Raw genomic sequence first — 19,094 nt, forward strand, 5'->3', positions numbered from 1 at the left:
CATGCTGTCCTGGCGAGGACATAATTTTATATAATACTGCCTTTTGTGTAACATTATGTAACTTTCCCCGATGTTAATACTACATAAAAATCTAACAGATGTATTACTTGACTATTACATTGCATTTATTTATTTCTTCTATTATAAATAACTAGAGGCCCGGTGCACGAAATTTGTGCCGGGGGGGGGGGGGGGGGCGCGGTCCCTCAGCCCAGCCTGCACCCTCTCCAATCTGGGACCCTTTGAGGGATGTCTGACTGCCTCTTTAGGCCCAATCCTAAACAGGCAGTAGGACATCCCTCTCACAATCCAGGACTGTTAGCTCCCAACTGCTTGCCTGCCTGCCTTCCTGATTGCCCCTAACCACTTCTGCCTGCCAGCCTGATCACCTCCTAACCACTCCCCTGCCAGCCTGATTGCCCCTAACTGCACTCCCCTGCCGGCCTGGTCCCCCCAAATGGCCTCCCCTGCAGGCCTGGTCCCCCCCAACTGCTCTCCCCTCCTGGCCTGATCACCCACAACTGCCCTCCCTTGCAGGCCCTTGTATCTGGGATTTATTTATCTTCTATAATTGAAACTTTGTAGCCTTGAGTGGAGGCCAGGGCAGGCCAGGGCGGGCGGAAAGCTTGGCTTCCTCCATCGCCAGGGGCAACCCAAGCCTTCTGCTCTCTCCAGCTCTGTGGCTGCCACCATATTTGTTGGGTTAATTTGCATACTTGCTCCTGATTGGCTGGTGGGCATGGCTTGTGGACGTAGCAGAGGTACAGTCAATTTGCATGTTTCTCTTTTATTAGATAGGATGCTACAGTGAATACATGCAAATATTCTTTTCCACACTTAAGATATTTTTCCTTAGCAGAAAAAAAAGCCAGTCACTTCCAACTACCACTTTACAATTCCAAATTCTTATTTTTTGTCAGTTTTTGGCTCATCAAGAGTATTCAAGTAAATTTTTAAAAATGGTTAGTGATTCTTAAAATTTTTTGAGCTTATTTATATCTGAAAATGTATGTCTACTGCCTTTATATATTTAAGATAACTTTGTTAGCAATAAAATTTCTGGAGTTTAAACTGCCTTTCCTCTAGATCCATCTATGTGTGGCTTCATTATTTATAATTTGAAAAAATTCAGAGACTGTATTGCAAATTATGACTTACAATTTGTAACTCATTAAAAACTTTCCAATTCAATCCCAGTAGGTAAAATTCAGGCTGAATTGGAGAATAATGTAAAACATATTATTTCTAGCAAACTTCCAGGTGTCTCCAGCAATAAACTAGGGTAATAAAAACTTTCCCCAAGAGGTCTTTATCAATCCTAGCCTAATTATCAAGCAGAGGTGATTTAAATTAGCCTACCGAAGAACCAAAAAGTGCTTGAAGCAGTTGTGTCTTTTTAGTCAGTCTCTAACAATTTGTTTTACACTCTAAATGTCCTTACCAAACGTGTCAGTACAAATCAATAGCACATTGACCTCATAATTAACCCTGATGAAACACAAATCAGAGGGTGGGGAGTTCTGTCAGGATTCATGGGACATAAATTAAAAGTAAATAGTAACTCTTTGGAGGTTTAAGAATGGCAAAGTTTAACCGTAGAATTTTTTTCTTAAGGTAATGGTGGAAAAATCAAAGTGAAATTTGAAGGTAAAAGTTGAATTCTGAGGCCAGAAGTGATGATTTTAAGAAGACTTGATCTGGGAGATAGAGGAAGAGTTTACATCAAGAAATCTTCAGACTGCAAGTAGTTTAAAGACACAACCACTACTCATCTGCTTTGTAAGATGGCCTCAGAGTTCTACCTCAAAATTCCCTCAAATCCATCCCCCACTGCCAACGCCCCAGTCAAAACCAACATCACCTTGTTTGGACAACTGCAATAACTTTAGGGATGAAGTGGACTGAATGGGGTTGGAGGACTTGTAGAAGGGAGAAGTCTGTTATCATTCTTGAAAGTGAAAGAGTATGCATGTAACTCTTCAGATTTTGTCTCAGAAGCAATGCCCTTCTTGTGTGAACAATCCATGTGCAGGAAGTGGTGAAAATACTTAAAAGTTTATTGAATTGCTCATTTTAGTTATCTGATCATCTTGATAAATGTAGAGCAAGCAACAGAGATGCCTAGGTTTTTCTGGTTTACTTTTCTGAGCATAAACTACACAGCTGCTCCTGACTTTATCCCACCATGCACATATGTGTAACCCACAGACATCTCTCTTTAGAAGAGAAATGTGCTAGAGAGAGAAGTTAAACTTTCTTATTTTCATACAGCTTCACCCAGATACACTACCACATACACATACCTATCCGCTCGTATTTTGTAAACTAAGTTCTGCTTTTAAGAACTCTGGCCAATTCAGGTAGTGTCATATGAACTACACTCTATAACTGATAAAAGCTGAAAATTGTCAATGACAGTCAGAAAAATGTATAATTTGATCAGGAATGAAGAATTATATAAATAATGACTAAAATAAATTTCAGTTGTCCTTTAAAAACATTGGGTGACTAAATTGCCGATGGAACTTACAAGTATATCCCTCAGATAATTTTATCAGTTAACTCAATATGCTTTAAGAAATAAAAGTAATAAGAATAAAGCCTAGATAGCAGGTTTATTCTTATGATAGAACCACTTACCAAACTTTATTGTAGCAAATATTTATTGCCCCTAACAGAAAAAAAAACCTATACATTTTCAAATTTAGTGAAAATAGTTTTCTTCATCATTAGCAGTTTATGCGATATGTGATTAAGTTATCGGGGTAGACAAGGATGCTCAGCAATTCATCCATTAGACAGGAAAGTCCCCACTGACTCATTTACACATCTGATTCCCTGTGTGCATATGAAATCAAATCACAAGTAGGTAAATAACTGACTAATGTCTATGCTCCCTTCTACCTCTAGGACTCTGACTCACCGGGGCTTCCACCATGTTGGGCTTGCTGTTCCTTAGTGTCTTCACCGCATGGAACACATCGACAACGTTCTGCCGTTTCACCATTTCGACAACAATGCCTATAGCACAGAACATGCCACTTCGCCCGCCACCATTTCTAAAACCGAAGAAAGCAAAGGCATTTTAATCTGAGGTTTTGGGTGACTATAGGTGACACAAAGATATATGTTTGGAAAAGAAAATACTATCTTTAAAATTTTTTCATTTGGGTCTTAATTTTGCTTCATATGTGTGTACGTATGTGTATAGGACAGAGACAAAGGACCCTTGAGGAAGATGCTAGCCCAGTAGTTTATGCTTAGAGATATGCTATAGGCATAAACTGCCAACCTAGATACCCTGAGATTTTGATAGATCTGCAAACTGTATAAATCAGGAAAGTGGTTTAAAGGAGTATTCAAAATAATTTAAATCACTGAAAAACTATACTATAATCAAGTTTTTAAAAAGTCAGTAGTTAATTATTGAATTATGGTACAGAAATATCTATGGAGTTCTGTAAGATGTGGGTCAGGTACCGCAGCACGGAACATGTGGAGGCTAGTGAGGAAATGGGCCCCGAGCTCCCTGGCCAGGCCAGCCGCATACTCACAGGCAGTGGATGATCGTCCGACCTTCCCCTTCCTCACATTCCTCCTGCCATTTTTCCACCTGCAGGATCAGTTTCAAAAACGATCGTTTGGAGCCTGGCACTTCTCGATGAGAGGCCCACCCTAGATACTGAAACTGCTGCACCATCAGATACCCTTCCTGTGGCTGTGGAGAAAACAAAATACTATTACGTAAGTAGGGACTAGAAATTGTACTAAAAAGCAATAGGTTCATACCAGTTGACACCATGATATAAATGACACTGACACTGGATCGAGTCTGTAAGTCTTAAATATGTACATGCCCATGCAGAAACATTCTAAGTTACAGAAGCAAGAAACATGAGAATTATTCTTCATATAAGCTCCTGCCTCATACCTTTAATCCAACAATCTATAATAATAAAAGTGTAATATGCTAATTAGACTGGACGTCCTTCCTTCCGGACAAAGCCCCAGTGGGCAGTGGTGATGGCGACGGCGGGCAGGGGCCGGGGCCATGGCCCTTGCACGAATTTCGTGCATGAGGCCTCTAGTCAACTCCAATGTTTAAACTTCTTAAATAACCTTTGAAGTCATCTCTTCTTTATCACCACTGCCATCACTGCACTACCAATCACAGGCTATGATGATTATCTCCTCCTGGATCTCCCTGAATGAACTCTGATCTCCTTCCAAATCATTCTTACTGCAGGCAACATGATTATTTTGCAATGCAAATTTGATCTTGTCATTTTTTGCTTTAGTGGCTTCCAAATGATCTTATCATACAATTCAAATTATTGTCATGGCTTAAAAATCCTATGCGACCTGGTTCCACCATCTTTCTCAACCTTCTCTTCACTTGAACACATCATTCAAGTACCAGACACAGTAGCCTTCTTTTAATTCATTTATTAAGTAATTTCTTACCGCTGGGGCTTTGAACATACATTCGCTTTTGTCCTGAACATTTCCTTCTTGCTTGCCCCTCTCAGTTCCAAATAGTGATCAACTTGTCTTGGGTTTGCCAGGAACTTTTCAGATCTCTGCTCTAAAACTCATGTGTAAACCCGGATAGTTGGTTATCCCACCCCTGAATAACTTCTACTGATTCTTCAAATTTTGGCTTAAACACCAATGTCTCAAAGAAATCCCTAGTCACCCAGCTATGTCAGGTCACCCAAACACTTTGTATTTCTGTACTCTATAAAATGACTCATATTTGTAAATAAATGATTACTTAATTAGTTGTTTAATGTTTGTCTTCCCTGAAGAAATATTAATTCTTTAAAGATAAGGACATTTCTCTCTTTTTACCCTAAACTCTGTACCACTCAAACTTGGCAAAATAACTTCAAAACGAGAGTATTGTTGAACAAATGAATCAAAACCTCAAATAAAAATTGTAAGGAAGACTATGGAATACATGAGTAAGCCATAGCATGTGGCATCATACCTGAAGCTCCATCAGGCTAGGGCTCGAATATCTTTTGATAGGATGAGAACCTACCTAGTACAACACCTAACTTCTTGTTGGTATTTGATGAAGTGAATGACATTAAATAATGAGATAGAAAACATAAAAAAATTCCTGCACTAATAAGGACCAGAACACCCAAGACAGAGGAAAGTAAACAAATAAATATGCTGACAAAAAAGTAACACGTTTCAATTCCTGTTCCTAGAATATTTTTCATATAAACAGTTCAATTAACAGACAAGTCTTACTTTCTTAGTTTAGCGGCTATGGTTTCTCTGCTAAAATATTACTAGAACCATAATGTAACAGATGTGCAGACATAATGAGACTTCATTGAAATTAACATCTAAGAGATGCATGAATATTATGACAGGATTGAAGTTATCTTTTTCTCCACTAAAATGAGCAATAGAATTGGGTCTGGTTTTATCCTCTGTCTACAGTTATATACATATAGACTTACTAACCAGAAAGGTATATAGCCATTTTGATATAAAAAGCACTTTATTATGACAATCCTAATCACACAATTAAAATAAGAGACATACAGAGAGCTGCTGCTAAAGAGTAATTTTTAAAGACAGAGTAATTTCATAGAAGTTACTAATGTTTTCTTTTCAAATTCTGCTCATTTGGTTACATAATCCAAACAGTTCTTTATTAATATTTTTTGTTTTTAATTGGCCTTTTAGCATAAAGCACATGAGGAGGACTCTTCAGGGACACAGCTGCTGCTTTGCTCTTGGAAAGGGCACAGTGATAGCACTGGTTCTATCTATCTATAGATCCGGGAGAGTAAATGTTGGGACGTTTAGAAAGATGCAGTTGTAAGTGGGAGGAGAATCAACGACGTCTGTGAGTTACCCTTTTCTTCATGCTGGCTTCTCCCTTATACAAAGGACTTGGAATAGTGACGTGGAACCCCTCTCTAACGGCTCATCCAACATAGCCTTTCCTCCCAAGGAGAGCTTCTTCTCTGTCATCATTATTATTATGTCATTATTTTTAAAATACATTTTACTGGTTTTTTTACAAAGAGGAAGGGAGAGGGATAGAGAGTTGGAAACATCGATGAGAGAGAAACATTGATCAGCTGCCTCCTGCACACCTCCTACTGGGGATGTGCCCGAAACCAAGATACATGCCCTTGACTGGAATCGAACCTGGGTCCCTTCAGTCCGCAGGCCAACGCTCTATTCACTGAGCCAAACCGGTTAGGGCTATTACGTCATTATTTTTTAACTGCATGGTTTTTCTGAGCTAGATGTCAATCCTAATCAAACATGCAGTCAACCTGGCGATATAGCCACATGTGCTGAGGAGCCAGGCAGACGATCTGACTCAATTAAGCCAGTGCATCTGAATCTAGATTTTCAGGTGTATACATTAGTCTAGGAGTATACCAGAAAACTTAGCTTCCAGCATTTCTGCTTTTCTGTTTTTAGAGTGCCTTTTGCTCTAGTACTAAGGAATAAGATGATTACTAGACTTGGGACTGATTATGTAATGCTTATTAATTCTACTCATGTTGTGTGAGTGGAATTGTACCCCATCATGGTTATGCTCTACCTACTCTGGATCAGCTCAGATAGAATGATTAAACAATGACTTACTCTTGTTAGATTGCATATCCTAAAAATCCGGTTTATCACATCACAATCCATTGAACAAGACATACATTCCACTTGGATAGGGCCATAGCGCAGCATCCCTTCTTCTGGCCAGTACTGAGGGCAGCCCTAGATGATGAATATTTTAAAAGAAAAAGAGCATGATTTTTTTTCTAACTAGTGTGATATAAAACATTTTATTACTATGTTATTAAGTTGCTTATAAATACACAAAAGCAATCCATAGCCACTGACCTGGGACAAGTCGACTTCATTTAACATCACAATAGAAGTACAGCCATAATCATATACTAATCTCCAGAAGTCCTTCACAGTGTTTGGCAGAGGGTATTGCGTGACGATGAAAGCAGCTGGTTGCCTGTAGCTCTGTGAAGAAACAGGGTAGATGGAGAAACATAAGGACTTAAAATGCATGATCAATTGTACAAACTTCAACATAGCACCAGTAAGATATAATAGCTTTACAAGGAATGGAGCCAGACTGTGGTACAAGGCATGGAACATCAGATCTGAACCACTGGAATGTACTGAAGCTAGTAACTAGTCAATCTGATGGTAAAACTTTGATGTCTCAACAGCAAATAAAATAAAATAATTTAATTTTTACCTTATTGAGAAAGGTAAATATAGGACAAATAGAAAAGAAGAAACTAAAGAACTTCTTGAAATTAAGATCCTCCATGAGGTACCAATATCAGGCTGTTTCAGGTTCCCAAAGGTAATCAGCCCGAGAGCTTGATGGCAAAGTAGGCACAACATTCCCTGTAGTGTGAGTGTGTGTGTGTGTGTGCGCACACACCTCTCTATCAATCATCTGTATCAACTCTCATATATGTAATGGTTTGGTTGTCCTCCACTCCAAATAAGAAAAACCACATATGCCTCAAACTCACGTGCTCTTATATTATACGGATATTAGGAGCACATTCTGTACATCTTACGGATAATCTACTTCCCTTAGTTTTCTGGGTCTTTTTAATGTATATCAATAAGCACAAACACAGTTTTAAACATTTAAGTACCAAATCATGTCAAGTACCAAAGAGCAAAACCAATGAACTTCCTTGCTCCACCTAAGAGGGAATGGGTCCTCATTTGCCAAGTGTCCCTTCATTGGAACACAATACATTATCTCTCTCCAGAAAGAGGGGGTAGTAAAGGCAATGCACATATGGTCTGGGCAATCTCGTGTTCTGTAGATTGATGTCCTACATCGGTGGTCTGCAAACTGCGGCTCGCGAGCCACATGCAGCTCGCGAACCGCGGTTTGCCGCTCTCTTGACTAATGAGTTTGCCGACCACTGTCCTACACTAAAACAGAAATATATATTTCTCTCTAATAACTTAAACTAATGACTTGTAAAAAAATACCCAACAACCTAGATATATTTTAATGCTGATAAAAACTGTCAGTGATCTACTAACTCATTTATATCATACTACTTTTCAAAGTCCTTAAAATGTCTTAACATGAGTGTAGAAACTGATCCTTGAACTTCATTGATCCTACTACCATTTGGGAAATGCTGCTAACCATGGTATTTCACACTGGGAAGGATTGCAGGATAAATGTGAGTAGTTAGTAATTCACATGTTTGCTTCTAAATGACCTCAACACCTCACAAAGTTCCATCTGTAGCCTCCTATAAAAGTATGAAGTCTCATGAGAAAGGATGAGAAGAAAGTAGCAAGCTTTCGTTCCAATGAAATCTCTATTCCATGGAAAGTAAGCCAAAGGAGGCTGATAAGTATTTACTCTATTTTTTTTTTTTAAATCACAGGAGAGGGGAGATGGGTGAGGAAGAGATGATATGGGAGACTAAAGATTCCTTATTTCTTTTATCTTTAAGTTACAGGAGCACATCCAAGATTTTTAAATCACAGAATCCTTGGTCTTACCTCCTAATCCTTCACAGGAATGGCAAATGGGTGTATAACACTAACCATGAGGATGGAGGGGGAAAGGAAGGAGGCAGTGTTGACCAACCCCTTCTTATAAGCCAAATCAAATCTTACTTTTCTGAAGCCCCAACTATTACTAAATCCACAGGGATACTATGAAACATATTTGTTCAATAATAGAGAATTAAGCAGGGTAGAAACAGAGAGTGCAAGGTTCAGTCCTCATATGAACTAGAAAACAACCTGGAAATCAAGAAAAATTTGACAGAGATGCCAAAGACAAAATTGAAAGATATCAATATCTTTCCTTCTTCCCTTTTTGACACATTGTTTTTTTCATTCCAAATTTAGACTCAGAAGAGAAAGGTCTTGAATGTTTTCTCTCTGTACTTAGTATATTTGCCTTTCCAGACAATTGGCAGGAGAAGAAGTGGTACTATGAGAATCCAATGTGATTTCAGTGAAAATAATTAATGGCTAGGCAAAACTCTGGTCATAGCAAGGATGGGAAGGAACTTTCCACCCGAGCTTGCCTTTACACTGTTCTGCTCTATAGCATTAAAAAAAGAACCGAGTAACTGGCTAAAAGACTAGTCTTGGCAGGAGAATGTGGATTTTTCTAAGTCCATTCATTGAAGCTAATTTTGAAAAACACAATAGAACAACAACTTAGGAAGTTTCATTCTTAGTCACAAAGAAATGACCTTTGACTTCTAATTTCTGGTTGCTATGGTTCTAAAGGCTAAAAGGCAAAAACTAGAAATGTTTACAAAAGAAGGTGACAAAACTGTTGAAAAGGATTCTGAACCTTGAGATCCTTTTTCCAAGGTAACAAAAGCAAGATGGCTAAGGACATTTTTAAAATTCTCTTTCCATGTTGGCCTGTCTATGGGATGCTAACATGCTAAGCACCTGCTTTTCAATCTACAGTGTATGAAGAGTGGTGGGGGGCATGTCAGTTCTTTAATTATGATAGATTCATTAACCTGTTATCTTCCCTAGTTACTTGTAGCCTATATTAACTGATGGCCAATAAAACAAGTTAGTTCTAAATTACTGAACCATTAAATGTCAAAGATACAATTTTCCCAATTTAATAGAACATCAGAAAGATAGGGCATTCTGTGATTTTTAAAATTCCTTCCTAGCTGTATTTAAAATAGATAAGCATGATCTTTTCTGCAAATAATTAAGATAAAAACTCACTTAAAGATATTTCCTGTTCAGCATATAGTAATTGATAATCAAGATCCAAATTTACAACAACACCTAAAACTTACAATTCCTAAGAATCCCTGTAGGGGAAATTCAAAATCATTGTCAAAAAGTTTTGTATTGCAGTGCAAGTTTCCAATTTTCCTTTATAGGCCATTTTAATTTTCCTGAAAAGAAAACTAGCCAGTGTTCAATGCATTATGTAGCTTTTCATGACACATTACACTAACAGAGAGAACAGTCTCTTACATCCATAAGAGCAGCATTGATGTAGTTACTACTCTCCCCATCAATTGTAATTAGAAAAGGCAGACATCTGTCAGGTGGCAGCATGTCCATGAAACGATTCTTGTCATGGTTCCTTGGCAGGCATGCTATGCTGCAGTCTTCAGCTTGTAGTCGAGGGGTGACTGAATTCAAGGTCTGAAAAGAAAAGGGAGCCCAGGTTAAAAGACAGCGACCCATTTAAATAGCACAATACAGATTCATCAAGTATTTAGGAGGCCAAGCAGAAAATGAAGGATTTGTACAAGGTATATATGAACTGTACAATGTGCCTTTTCTTAAAAGGAAAAGGGAAGCTAAACAAGGTTAGCTACCTGCATAATGCATTGCCTAACCAAATATAATGCCATCAGAGTGTCCTATGATAATGACCCATCACCCAACTTGGAAACTATCATTTCTAAGAACATTTGGCATGCCATATTTACAGATAGACTGGGGTAAGCTGGCAAGAGCACTGGGTAAAGAATCCAAGTATTAAGTTTGTAGAGGCACTTCATAGTCACACACTTCCATGGATGTTTTAAGGGCAGTATACACATTTGTGTATTTTAGAAACAAATGTTCTGCACAAACTTTAGCTATTATTATTAATATGTTTGGTCTCACATTTTGAGTGACACAGAAGGCCAAAATGCTTTAGAATGGAAAAAAACAAAGGTTGTAAATATATAAAAATACCACTAAATTCAATTTTTATGATATCTTTTCCCATACTCTTCCCTGAGTCTGAACTCATTTGCTTTTCATGATGCAGCAGATACAAGCTCATTAATACAAAAGTGACTGCACAATATGCATAATGAAAGAGAAAGGTATTATACTTAAAATCGGGTCAAAGGTTTTAAATTTGACTTGAAAGACCTCCCTTAGAAGAATTAATAATGCCCAGAACAAGTTGAAATAAGTTGCTCATAAAAGAGGGCCTAGAGATAGCAAATACCTGGAATTCGTCTTTGAGATGTGAAGAATTAGTCTGAGAATCTATTCTAATCATATCAAAATATGCAGCTTTAAATTCACAGACAGGTATGGCAGTTTCTCCACATAAGCAGGCTTCTAAAATGGCATCATGAATAAAAATGTACTGTTCCTATTAAAAGAAAGAAAATGAAAATCTTCATATCATTTTAATAAAGCTTATCTGTCATCAAAAAGAGAATTCAGAGAACTTTCTCTACATGGAAATATGAACAAGAACACCAATATTAATAAAAATACCAATCAATATTAGCTTGATGAGCTACTATTGATTCTATGTAAAAACCATTGGCGCATTGTTTGAAAAATGTTGGAAAAGTCTAAAAAAGAAACCCACTAGAGGTAAACCAACAATCAACATACCTCTGTCTGGACCATATTGATACGACGAGATCTTAAGGCTTTGACACAGTTGTAGATGTCAACCACGCCCTCTCTTTCAGCCATGTCCAGCATGATATCAATCACAATGTAACAGCCAGTTCGTCCAGCACCAGCACTGCAAAAAATTAAACAAAACTGAAGAATCGCAGGAGCACATCTCTGCTACCTTAAATAAAGATCCTTTCGGCTTTCAGATAGGTGGAATCAAAGTAATTTCACAGAGCACAAGACATAATTTGTACACATTGTATAAACACTAACGTACAAAAAAACTTCATGTAGAATATATAGTTTGGTATAAACTGAAGATTGAAATAAGAGTTCCAAATCAGATGACGTAACTTCGTGAATCAAATTATTTTTATAAATCATTATATTGAAAGTAATGTACATACTTTGTTCAAATGCCATAGCTCTCTTACGTAGTCTTCATGTTATGAAAACCAAATACACATAATTTCAAATTCATAGAATTGATCCAGAAGGGTTTACACTTTAACATTTAACCCCAAAATAAAGACTTTAATACTCATGTGTTGTGGGTCTTCTAGCAAAATGCAAGACTGCTGGCTCTCTTAGTCAAACAGATTCTTGTAAATTTCAAGGCCAAGGAACCTTAATTCCAAAGCCTTTCAATGGGAAATCTGAGAAACCACAATGCAGGGTAAATGCTAATGGTGAGGGGGCGGAAAATGGTGCTTATCAATGGGGAGGAGACCAATAGTAGAAAGACTCTTTTGAATGGAAAACTGAAGGAAAAATAAAAATGAATTGTTACAGTATAATTCTTATCAGATCACTATAAGATAGTCACTACCTTAAGGCATTTAATTCAATACTTGAAATCATAATATACTGTTGATAATTTTGCCCCTTAGGATTGCTTCTCCAATTTTATATACAGAAGTCAATGGAGCAAACAAGATATAGCGGGATTTTTTTTGGAGGGGGAGGAATTCCCCTTGTAGTCTGCTTCCTCTTTTCCATAAATTCAGAGATAGCTGAGTCTAAGTAGAAAAATGACACTTCTGCTTCAAGAGAGTATCTAAGAATCTTGGAGCACTTTTGAAGCAAATAATTCACAGGAAAATAAACCCCTATGATAAGTCAAAACAACCCTGAACTGAAAACCTTTAATTTCATTTTCTAAATGCATGGATAGACTATTAACATTATTTCTTTGTTGTCCAGATTTAGTCACTTCTCTTAAACTCACTGTTCATAAGGAATTTAAGTAAAAGATACTGTGAATATCTCTATTCCTTTATTTTTCTCTTTTCTTTATCTCTCTCTTTTTTCTTTTTTTGCCTACTGTCTCTCAGTCACTGTTCCCAGAGTTTGAGACAGAAAAGTAACTGAAGAATACATCAGATTTCTTTAGGAGGATTGAATTAAGATTGTTTATTTTCCAGGGTACATAGTATCTGATACATAGGGGCTGAATTTTATTTTATTCTCTGTGGGGTTTTCTGCCTTTTATTCACGACCACTTAAATTCTGAATAGGCTGGATTTTCAGAAAGAAAAAAAATGCGTAAGTACAAATTATTGGGTAGTGTGGAAGAGACAGTATGTGAGAATGGTGTGTAGCATTTAGAAAAAGCCTTTCAGATTCAGTATTCTTCTGTTCACATCTCAAAATGAGGCCATGTAATTTGCTTTTAGTGCCTCAGAGTGCTTGTTTTAAGAGAAGTTTCTAATCAGAAGAAAGTCTGGATATAATGTTCACATTTTTCCAGCATATATTTCCTGGATTTCACTGATGTAGTTTTCAAGGTCCTCTGATGGATGTTTTTTTTTTTTTAAAAAAAAATTCTTAAATAGCTGTGTTATAGCACAAATTCTTGCATTTTAGGCCATTTACTAAGTTTGTATGTCTCAAATTTAGTTTTAAAAGCTGGGATTCTATTGGGAATTTACTAAGTTGGCAAGAAATCTCTATCTCAACCTGCCATTCTATACAATATGGGATTTGCAAAAGCAATAAAAGAACCCCAAAACACAGATGTTGCCACTAAAAAGCAATTTCTACACTCATAATTGTGGACAGCACTATACACATTAGGCTGACTGTATTTATTCCTTAAATTTCTATTTTATATCCTCCTTATGGCTTTTATTTCCTTGCTATTTTACCTTATCTGTAGTACATGCAAGCGGGAACTTTGTAAGCATGCATTCGTTTTTGTGCTTCAAGCCTTATCTTGATACTTTTAAAAAAGCTGGCTGTACACAGTCCATGCCATTTGGACCACCACTCACCTGCAATGCACTACGATGGGGCCAGCACTGGGAGGGTTGGAGAACTTGACTCGCCGGATAAAGGAAAGCAGCCCTGTTGCATGGTAGGGCACTCCATGGTCAGGCCAGCCGGTGAAATGGAACTGCTTAACTTCCCGAATCTCATTGTATCCCCTCTGTGCAAACATGGAAAGCAATGTTTTCAGATGGCCCCAAATAAAGTCATAAAACACAGTCATGAGTACTAGACCAGATTGACAATGAAAAATGTACCAGGATCATGCTTTTTCTGAGAAAGGATGCTGGCCTGACATGGCCCAGGAGCTTACATTTATTGTCAGACAACTGCCAAAGAAAGAAAATTAGAAGTCTTGCTTGGTTTTATAAGTCTGGGTAAATTTTATTTACTCTGACAGTTTCTTCCTTCCTGGGAATAACAACACATAAAATTAGGGGAAAAGAAAGAAATGGAAAAGCAAAAACGCTGCCCTATTGACCCAAAGCACTGAGTACTCAAGTAGTTTATAAAAGCAACTTTCTACCTTCTCACACCTCACAAAGAGATTGTAATGCCTTGCTTATCCATGTTGAAAATGGTTTTGAAGCGTAGCATGTAGAGATTTTCCAGGACAGTGCTACTCTAGATTGGTTTATAAAAATATACAGACAGCTAAACTATTCTTTGGGCACCCTATTTTTCTTAACTCTGTGAAATAATTCAGCATACAGAGTATTATTTATATATAGTAACAAAAATACAAAATGAAAGAGGCGAAGCATCCATTGTTGGGCCTCCTACTGGGTTAATTTAAGAGAAACCTTTAAATGCACATTTCAAAGCTTTCCCTTCTTTTTTGTTAGAAGAAGCCTGTAGATTGTGGTAGCACCGGTTAGAAAGCACAGATGAAGTGCTGCAGAATTTATTTTTTAGAACCCACATTTATAGCAAAAAAACCAAAACTAAAAAAAAACCAAAAAACCACTATAACCTATACAATTCCAACTCTATTGTGAGCTTATCTGTGAAATCTCAATCTCAGTTGTTCAGACAGAATAGGTAGAAAAATGGCATGAAATAAATGAAACAAATTAAGAAAGTTTATTTTTAGATTCTATCCTATGTGCACCAATATCACCCAAACCTTGGAAGCCAGTGGTCATGTCATATTCTTTTTAATTCCAATTCCTAGTACAAGACCCTGCAGAAAGCAGGGCTCAACAAGTAATTATAATAGCAACAATAATAAACATCACCATGGAGTTATACAAATGGAAAAGCCCCTTTCATTATTCCTTTCAAAGTCAACTCTAGTGAGAAAGGTCATAAATTGTTCTAAGACCTGATTTTAGATATTGATTCACCTTCTCTACATTAATCCTCTTCCTGGAGTTGCTACAAGGACCTTGTTCTTTTTAGTAAATTTTAATAACATATTTTTTAATGTCTATTCACTTTTTATTATTAACATAAAAGCTAGAATTTATGGGTAATTATCTTGAATTAGTCACCTAAATAAATGATTATTAATTCCATTTAAAAATATTATTTCTAGTTTTCTTGGTACAAAATAATTTTATTTAAAAATAATTTTGTTTCTTCTAATAGTAATGCAGTTTATTCCTTTTGTCTTGTATCATTTGATAGATGTTGAATACCAGTGAGAATGATTATCCACATCACATTCCTAATTATAACTGAAATTCCTTTAATTTTCACTTCTTAACACCCATGCTGCTAGTTATTGTTGAATCACCTTTATCGTGTTTAGAGACTCTCCTTGTTTTCCTAATATAATTACAGTATTATAAACGTTTAAATCAAAATAAGTGCACTACAATGTTTATTAATAAAATCACATGATTTTGTTCCTTTAAAGCACTGACATAATGAAATATCCTACCACAGATGTAACATCTTTGTATTCTTAGAAAAATATCACGATGGATCATGTTATGATCTTTTCTTAATTTACTTCGGTATTCAAATTTTAAATATTTTGTTTTGAAGTTTTTTTACAGCATGTTCTTGAATGTAATTGATTTGCAATGTGTGTGCATGCACACTTGACAGAGGGAGAGAGATTGAGATTAAAAAAAAAAAGACACAGAGAGAAGCCCTTCTTCATCTGGTTCTGTTATCACAGTTATGCAAGCTTTCAAAAATATAGCTGTTCATAACAGTTTTTCTGTAGCCTAATTAGTTTGATTAATATAGATAGGCATTAGCAATTCTCCAAAGATTAAAGAAACCTCAACTATGAAATCATAGTGCAATTTTAGTGGTAAATTTTAACAATTACTTATTTTCTTCAATCATCTGTTCAGGTTTCGAACTCTTTTTGGGTCAAATTTAGGAAGTTATTTTTTGCTAGAATATGAGTGTATATGTTGTTCTGTATAATGCTACTTTTCATTTAATACTTCCTCTAATTATTTTTAATGTTGGTAAAATACTTACAAATATCATTTGCAAACAAATGCTATTTATAGATCATAATTGTATAATAATGTAGCTATCTTTCTATTGCTGGACATTTATAGCCATCTATAATATTCCAAGACTATAAACAAAGTTATTGTATTTTAAATACACTCCTTATGATAGATTCATGAAAGGAAAATTCTTGGTCAAATGACACCAATATTTTAAAGCTCTGTAGATGTACAAAGGCATATATGCAACAATGGTATCTGCAGCAATGTAATTCATTGCTTCTACATCCCACTTCATTGTCCTTACACTGGCCACTCTGCTTTAGTCTTTCTGATCCTACCTATATATATAAAGAGGTAATATGCTAATTGTCCTAACAGTGTCCCAGTCAGAACTGGTCAACAGGCAGGAGCTGGTGCGTGGGGCCGGGGCTGGGGACTTACACCACCAGGACATGAGGCTGCCACCAGGGGTGGCCCCCCTGGTAGAGGCTTGCAGCGCTGCCCAGCCTGGAGGGGGTGTCAGGATGGGCCACGGCAGCACCCCCAGCAGAAGTGCGTGCAGGCCAGCAGCATCACCCGGCCCGGAGGGGGTGCGTCAGGATGGGCTGTGGTGTTGCCCAGCCCAGGGGGGAGGGGTGTCAGGATGGGCCGCGGCAGCCCCCCCCCGCCCCCCGGCAGAAGTGCGTGCAGGCCAGCAGCGTCGCCCGGCCCGGAGGGGGTGCATCAGGATGGGCTACAGTGTTGCCCAGCCTGGAAGGGGGGGGGGGATATCAGGATGGGCCATGGAGGCCCCGGCGGTGGAATGCACACACAGGCCTGTGGTACCACCCCCGCCCCCGCAGAAGTGCGTGCAGGTCCCCGGAGCTGCCTGGCCCAGTGGGGAGCATCAGGATGGGGGTGGGGCCTCGGTGGAGAGCTCTCAGCACTCCTGCGCTGGGCTCTGAAGGCACAGAGAAGAAGGGAGAGCACATAGGCAGTTAGGGGGTTTAGGCCAGGAGGGGAGAGCAGATAGGTAGTGAGGGGGATCAGACAAGGAGGGGAGAGCAGTTAGGGGGATCAGGCCAGCAGGGGAGAGCAGTTAGGGGGGATCAGGCCAGGAGGGGAGAGCAGTTAGGGGCATCAGGCAGGCAGGTGAGCGCTTAGGAGCCAGTGGTTCTGGATTGTGAGAGGGATCCCAGATTGGAGAGGGTGAAGGCCAGGCTGAGGGACCCCCCCCCCACCCCGCGTGCACGAATTTCGTGCACCGGGCCACTAGTTAAAAATAAAAGTCAGATCATGTTACTCCTGGGCTAATAACCCTTCAATGGCACCCAACCTTCTTTTAATACAAGCTAAAATCCTAATGGTTCACAAGGTTTCACTTATTTGGCTCTGTGATTTCTATGACTTCATCTCATATTTCTTTCTCATCTCTGAACACCCTCGACTCCTGGCTGTTTCTCATTGTGACAGTGATACTCATGCCTCAGGGTCTATGAAACGAATCTTCCCTCCATCAGAAATATTCTTCCTTGGGTTAACTCGGGATATAGTAGTTAAATCCCTCCCTCCCCCATTTCACACAGGCCTTTATTTATATGTCATTTTCTCAATGAGTCCTTTACTCATCATCCTTCTCCTACCTCAGCAATATTCTCTACTTCCATTCCCAAATTATTTTTCTCTGTAGTACTTTTCATAATATATGATGTATTTGATTATTTATTACTGTTTATTGCTTGTATCCCTTAACAGATCATAAGCTCCCACAAGAGCAGGAATTAATGTGTCCCCAGGTTTATAAACATGCCTCGCACACGGTATGTTCTCAAATAAATATTTGCAAAATAAATGAATAAAATGAATGGATTTGTAGAATCATTAAAACATATCTTGACAGAAATTTTAAGAGAAAATTTAAGTTTCAGTATACATATTTTTTTAAAATAGAACTTTAGAGTACTTACCCTTTCCAGGGTGAAAGTCCTAACTACATATTCAGCAAGTGGTTCCATTTCTACACAGGTTACTTTGAAGTCACCGTAAACTTCAGTATCATCAGGCCAATACTTATAGCACTTAACCTAAATGACAAAAAAAAGATGTAGGTGAACCTGAATACCTAATACATGAACCAAGATAATTTAATTTCAGTGATTACTCTTCACCTTACAGTTAAAATACAGCTTTAAAAAATCTATAAATGAGACAAGAATGTTTCACATTAAATAGACTTTATGCAATCTCATAAAAATATACAAGCCTAATAATGCAATTAGATTTTAGTATATAATCAAAGCTTATTTTATTACTAATTGAGAAATCCAGTAATTTCTCAGCCATCAAAGGTTCGCTTAGGGGAGTACTAATTTGATATGCTATGCCTGTAATTTTTTAAGAAATCAAATGATAGTATATGTTAAATTTACTATGTTTTGCTATTCAAGTTATACTCATGTTTTATGCCAAAAAACAACAAACACACACACACACCACAAAACAAATATATACATTTTTCTTACCCGGCCAACCTCAACTAAATTTGTAACCATCACAATGCAGGCAGACTGTTCTTGCCAGATCATTCTCCAGAAATCATACACTGTCTCATGAACTGGGCCTATTAAAGAATTAATTTGAATATTATGTTATCAGAGAAAATTTGCAATCAGTAATAAATTTAGAAGAAAATGTCACTGAAAGTATTTAAAATTCAGTTGCCATCTACAATCATGCTAAGGGCAAAAACACAGGCCTATACAAGTTTGTTTTTAGATTTGCTTTCTATAACTTCCAGTGCAGAAGCTATCCCTCGTTTCTATGATATTTATATCCAAGTTACTTTAATGCATCTTCAAATACCTGTGAAAACAGGACTATGCTACTATCAACCAAACAGTACATATGACCAGTTACATATATGCACAACGTTTATACACAGTGCATGTTTACGGTTAATGAAGAAACTTCATACATACAGTATCATCTGCAAACTGTGACAGCTCCTCCTGGGCTTTACTCATTACC

General features: G+C 37.6%; 1 protein-coding gene across 15 annotated transcripts in view; it reads right to left on the reverse strand.

The window, feature by feature from the left end:
• Positions 1–19,094, reverse strand: part of PTPRK (protein tyrosine phosphatase receptor type K) — a 495,891-nt gene that overhangs the window by 2,157 nt on the left and 474,640 nt on the right. For all 15 annotated transcript variants that reach the window (XM_080664715.1, XM_080664718.1, XM_080664714.1 and 12 more), the window contains 10 exons: positions 18,590–18,687; positions 18,035–18,151; positions 13,674–13,828; positions 11,392–11,527; positions 10,991–11,140; positions 10,012–10,185; positions 6,880–7,011; positions 6,628–6,753; positions 3,555–3,718; positions 2,924–3,059 (listed from right to left, as the gene is read on the reverse strand). In XM_080664715.1, coding sequence (XP_080520841.1) covers positions 2,924–3,059; positions 3,555–3,718; positions 6,628–6,753; positions 6,880–7,011; positions 10,012–10,185; positions 10,991–11,140; positions 11,392–11,527; positions 13,674–13,828; positions 18,035–18,151; positions 18,590–18,687 — 1,388 coding nt within the window. The remainder of the gene's footprint in view (positions 1–2,923; positions 3,060–3,554; positions 3,719–6,627; positions 6,754–6,879; positions 7,012–10,011; positions 10,186–10,990; positions 11,141–11,391; positions 11,528–13,673; positions 13,829–18,034; positions 18,152–18,589; positions 18,688–19,094) is intronic.

Source organism: Plecotus auritus (genome assembly GCF_963455305.1).
Source record: "Plecotus auritus genome assembly, chromosome: 4".
Taxonomy (NCBI): Eukaryota; Metazoa; Chordata; class Mammalia; order Chiroptera; family Vespertilionidae; genus Plecotus; species Plecotus auritus.